The sequence below is a fragment of the Periplaneta americana genome, chromosome 13 (genome assembly GCF_040183065.1).
Source record: "Periplaneta americana isolate PAMFEO1 chromosome 13, P.americana_PAMFEO1_priV1, whole genome shotgun sequence".
NCBI lineage: Eukaryota > Metazoa > Arthropoda > Insecta > Blattodea > Blattidae > Periplaneta > Periplaneta americana.
In genome coordinates, this window is record NC_091129.1 from 43,386,959 (window position 1) to 43,392,958 (window position 6,000).

The 6,000-nt window shown below is 34.4% G+C and overlaps 1 protein-coding gene across 3 annotated transcripts in view; it reads right to left on the reverse strand.

The window, feature by feature from the left end:
- Positions 1-5,022, reverse strand: part of LOC138711830 (kinesin-like protein KIF23) — a 79,907-nt gene extending 74,885 nt beyond the window's left edge. For 2 of the 3 annotated variants that reach the window (XM_069843091.1, XM_069843089.1), the window contains exon 1: positions 4,932-5,022. In XM_069843091.1, coding sequence (XP_069699192.1) covers positions 4,932-4,945 — 14 coding nt within the window. In that variant the 5' untranslated portion in view covers positions 4,946-5,022. The remainder of the gene's footprint in view (positions 1-4,931) is intronic. The other variant, XM_069843090.1, reaches the window with a different exon arrangement.
- Positions 5,023-6,000: the final 978 nt, after the last annotated feature.

Sequence of the window (6,000 nt, forward strand, 5' to 3'; positions counted from 1 at the left end):
GATTTTCGGAAAAGTAGTAGTTTTCAGTGAAATGTCAATTTTCCTACATAATTTTCCTATTTTCCAAAATCCACCTGTTGTCAGTTTTGAGAACTAATTGTATTGAATCACGGCCGACTTGATTGAATTTCAGAACAAAACACACACTACAATCAACAATAGGCTATTACACGAAGGCTATGACCTGCAGGATTGCCCACATATTTAGAGCTCAATTCAATTTGTTATTAAAAACTGATTCTGCAGTGTATAATTTTCTGAGTACAGCTGTGTATTGGATATTCAAATCTACGAAACTTGAGGTGGTTTGATGACATTATTATCATTAGAAATTAAATATTATTATAGTTAATATCATGATGCGTCTATTCTTCATTAATTGTACATAATATTGATGCTATATTGATGACATGAAAGAGAAACATTTTGAGGTTATGTAAGTAAATGTAGAGAATATCTTAATTTAGATCTTAATTTCTATAATTTACTGAGTGACTGCTATATATAACTACAAAACTTAAGATAATAATATTGTTATTAAAAATCAAATATTTTTATACTTATTAAACCAGTGGGGTTGGGTCTTTTTCATATACTTAATGGCGGTGTAGTGTAGATATTGATATGTGTTATTGTCTTCAGTATTAGCTCTAGAGAGAGCGCTAAAAATTACAGTTCTTAAGGAAAGATAAAAAGGTATTACTTACTGATAAAATAAGAGGCCTAGAAAATTTTGTAGTCTCCAGATCATTTCAGCAAGATCTCTTAGTAGGATAAAATGATTTTACGCTCTACATTTCAAGTTCTACATGCAGCAGTTATACGAAAATGCTATTGTTCGAAAGCTTAGCAAACCTGACATTTTTTTAAACTTTTGCCTACATCCACAATGACCTGAAATAGCTACTGCTATCGTCCCGACATTGATACTTGCGTTTTAGCGTTGAAACTCAAAAACTGAAGTTGGACAGGTTCAAGAAAAAGTATTTGGCCTAAAAAAATCAATTGAGAGGTAGTATGTTTCATTATTATGGAAGCAAATAACTATCAAAAAGACAAGTATTCTTCATTGAAAATAAATCTGAAAAATTTTTATTTGAACGTTTAACGAACTTAGTTTGCAGCAGCATTTGCTGCACAAGCCACTAGTGTTATCTAAAATGACAAACAGTTATTTCTAAATAACTTAAAGCATTGATTCTGACATACGGTTTTGGTTTTGTTTCACATTTTGAGAGCTATTTTTGGTAATTCGGTAGAAAACGTTAGTTAATATGGCGGCATAGGCGGACAGAGAACCGTTACCTTGGAGGGGGGGGGGAGGCAAAGCAAATCCATAGAAACCCGATATAACGAGATTATGGGGGACATCATTTATCTTCTCCCCCCGTTATAGCTTGACCTTGATACAGTATATCGCAATATGATCATTTAATAAAGGTATTATAAAATAAAGTAAAATTGTAACAAAATATACAGACCATTTTACTTCCCCCCCCCCCTCTTGTACGGAGGAGGGACCCGAAGGCTTGCACTGAGGCTTATTGTGCTTACACTGCTATTCTGTGAATGACTGGGTAGCCGAACGGCCGTGCTCTTGTACAAGTACAGCACGCCGCATCGTGAACTTAACCCAGGCTTTTGTATGGATGATGATATGTGAATTAATGATGGCGAAATGAGGTCCAACACCGAAAATTATCCAGCAATTCTGCTTCAATTGGTTGAGGAAAACCCCAACCAAGTAATTTGTACCAACCAGGATTTGAACATGGGCCCACTCTTTTCATGACCAGACGTGCTAACCAATACTCCACAGCGGTGGGCCAATAATTTATTTATTTATTAGCAAGATTTACTAGGAACTCTAATTATTTTATTTAATCTCGTCAAGTTTACACATTATACCGGGATCACTTTTCTTTTTTCTGCATTGTTCTGCAGTATGTTATTCATATTCTCCAAGAGGCGGCCTGAACACCTGCAGAGTTCTAACACATGAGTAAAGGCTGTTACAAAAGAAACATTACAGTGATTCCATTCCTCAGATGAGGTATAGAAATTCTTATACATTCAGAAATTTAAAATAAATATTATAGTCCAGGCACATGATCTGAAGACATTAATTCGTCAATTTAAGCACAGAAACTTAATCATAAACAAAAGCAAGAAAAATATTTTGAATTCAATATTTTGTAACGTTAATAAAAAAAAAAAAAAGTTCGGCCAAGTTTGGGGGGGGGGCACTGCCCCCTCCATAACTCCGCCTATTTGTATGGCGGACATCGAGGATCCGTGATAGGTTAGATTTGGTTTGTTCAGGTTTTTGGTACGCCTACCCAAATATGCAATGCAAACCAAAAACCTCAACAAACCAAACTTAACCTGTCACTGATCCTCGATGCCTTTGATGTCATATTGACTTAAGTTTTCTACCGAATTAAACTATTTTTTTAAACTGAATACAGTCTTACTTTATTTTAAAAAATTACACTACCACATAGGCTACGTGCACGCAATATTCTCACATACATGCCTTCGCTTTTCAACCCAGGGTTTCATAAATTGTTGTAGTATCTAGGCACAAATGACTTAGTGTGCGCATCGTAAACTATAATCAACTCAGGAGAGCACGGTGGTTGACCAACTTAATTTGATTGATTTACTCGGTGTCCTTATCCTTGCGTCGCTTTACTACTGTTACATTAGTAGGCTTAGGCGCACTACTGAATGTTCGTACAATACCGGAAAGTACAGAAAACGAATGTTGGGGAAAAAGACTCAATGAAGATCTCTCTACCAGCAGTGATGTGTATTTGATAATCCAAACTACTACTGATCCCAATTAGTTCAGATTAACGAGGTTCTACTGTACATTTAAACTATTTTATTGGCAAAATTTGAAGTTTGTTTTGGTTTTTTCCCTGTTGTTTTGATTTTCCTCTATTGTTTAGATTTTCCCTTATTCTGATTTTTCCGTATTGTTTTAAGTTTTTCTAATTGTTCAACCTAGGCCTATATGTTTGCAAACTGGCGCTAGTACTTACGTCCGTACGAAATAACGACGATGAAAAGATTTCAAGTTTAATTTTTTTATAGGAATCAAGCACTGTAGTTAGGCAAATTAAACAGTAACAAACTGGATTGGATATTGAATATCACCACATCTTAACACAAATGTCATACCACTTCAATAACCTATGCAATGAAAGGTAACATTGTTCTGCTCTCCGTCGAAGTTTTTGACAAGGTTAGAGTGGATTTAAATAGAGATAGCTAAGTGATAGACCGAGGTCTGTGAAAGATTATTTCAGTTTCATACTCATTTGTAGTGTAGCTATATTTCATTTTTCAATGTGCCTTGATAGATTGCTGTAGAGCTAGAGGAAGCAGTATAAATACTCTTCAGGTTTGCAAGTGTCGTTTAATAGCAAGGAAACATGTTATAATTAAAATAAACTAATTTAACTGTTTAAAATAGACCTATCTAAAGCCAATCTTTATGCCGTAAGTATTAATAAAGAACATTTTATGTTGGTGCATCTCTGACATACGAAACGCTTAAAACTATGACTTAATTACGTTTTCATGGAGTATTCAGATCGAACTGAATACACTTACCGTATTGAAATCTTCATGAAAACGGGGATTCAGTTCGATCTGAGTCTCAAGGTCGATACACCTAAAAAGTGGGATCGGATCGTATTCAGTTCGATCTCAATACGCTAAGCGCGTGATCGTCATTTGTTTGATGTGTCAGCTGTTTAACCAACAGCGAGGGACATATCTGCAGTGCTTGGGAAAAGTGACATAAGTCAGTTTCCACAAACCATTTTTGATAATTTATTGACTTACACTGGTTTATGTCGATTTTATTTTTTTTTCTGTATGAATTATTGTAATGGGAGAAATAGGCCTACTTATGTAATTTTTTTCCAAGCGAGCAGATGTTCCGTAAGTTGTCAATAAATTATCAAAAAAGATTTGTGAAAACTGACACGTCACTTTTCCCAAGCACTGCAGGTATTTATGTTGAAAAAGAGTTGTAAAACATAATATTTCGTGTTTTCCTAAAAGTCAATATTACCATTATTCATCAACAACCAGATTATTAAGTTTCCATGCGTCTCATTTGGGAAACACAACACTGTTTATAGCTAATGTCTACAGAGTGACCAACACGCTAATATGTCGAGGATATGTTAACCAACGTAACTACTTTCGAAGCTTCAGCTTCCGTACTCAGATCGTTTTCAATACGTATCGAAAATTGCATGAAAACAGGGATCGTATTCAGATCGAAATGAATACTGCATGAAAACGTAGTAAATCTTAATGTCTAAAAATCCGGGCGCATGTTAGGAGTAAATGTATGCCTATAGGCCTAGCCTACTCTTAAAAATTCTGCTAGCAGATGAAGGATATCAAAGAAGATGAGAGAAAATTAAACATTGTACATTTATAAAATTAGCATTGCGAAACTTTCAACAACAGACCTATTAATGTATATAACACATATTAAATACAATAAATACTTGCTTAAAACTAAGGCACTTTTAAAACGTCTGTTTTATTATAGGCTTACTTCAGTTTCTTTCAATTTAACGCATGCGTTCGAGGGTTTTTTATAATAATATTTGTATTAATTTGTTTTATTGCAATGTTTATTAAATAAGAATCTGTTAAATTTGTCCGAATCATTTTATAAATGTAATGAAAAAATACTAATAACACATCAATAGGATGGTTATTACTTTATTAGGATTTTGAAATTCACTACGGACAAGTAGGCCTACTAATGTAAAACATTTAGACGTAAAAGTTTTACTCTTTATTTAATAACCTTCCGAAACTCAACAGAAATTATGTTCATAGGATTTATATCTGAAAACTGTACAATCAAAATAAGTTGCACTATTGTTCTTACTTACATCATTGCTGTCATTACTGGCTTATTACCCAAAGTATTCCACACAACGATTTATTACAGACTGAGAAGCAGAACAATTCCCGCTATCGCCATTGCGCATTTGAAGTATCCGTTTCAAAATGGACCAATAACTATGAAGTATTCAATAATTACGCTCTCCTAACAGCCAATAGGAGACCGCATTTGTTGTCGGCAGAGAAGCTTAAAGCAGACCAGGAATGAGAGAGTTTTTTACATTGTAGCAAAATCAGGCTTGCCACACACACCGAACTCTACGCAATTTTATACGTCTATTTACTGAAAGAAATCCATTTATAATTAAATACAGAACAAGTAATTAAAATTATAAATATACGCAATAAACTCGCCACATAAAGTATAATAAAATAAACGAAATGAATAACAAACAGTTAAACCAGTAGAAAAAAATATAACAGAGTTCTTCAATAATAATTGAATGCAATCACATTCAATTATTATTGACATGCCACGCAATAGATTGCCTAGATTACTTAAAAACTACACCCCATCAGGCACAAGAAACCAAGGAAGACCATTGAAGAGACTCCTCGACATCTGATTTGAGATCGGATCAGGTCAACAGTGGCCTAACTCCTGAAAGCTACATAATTATGATTATTATTATTATTATTATTGACAAAGTATTATAAAATAGGCGAAATGAATAACAAACAGTTAAACCAGTAGAAAAAAAATAACGGAGTTCTTCGATAATAACTGAATACAATCACATTCAAATATTATTGACTGCTTTGAAATATTTGGGGGGGGGGATATGACTGCTTTTTCCCCACTCTTTACGGAGGAGCGACCCGAAGGCTTACACTGCAGCCTGAGGCTTATTGTGCTTACCACTCCTATTCTGTGAATTATTGGGTAGCCGAACGGCCCCGCTAAAAAAAAAGTCCTTATATATTTTACAGAAAGTTTATTTTAGTAGGTTATTTTACGACGCTTTATCAACATCTTAGGTTATTTAGCGTCTGAATGAGATGAAGGTGATAATGCCGGTGAAATGAGTCCGGGGTCCAACACCGAAAATTACCCAG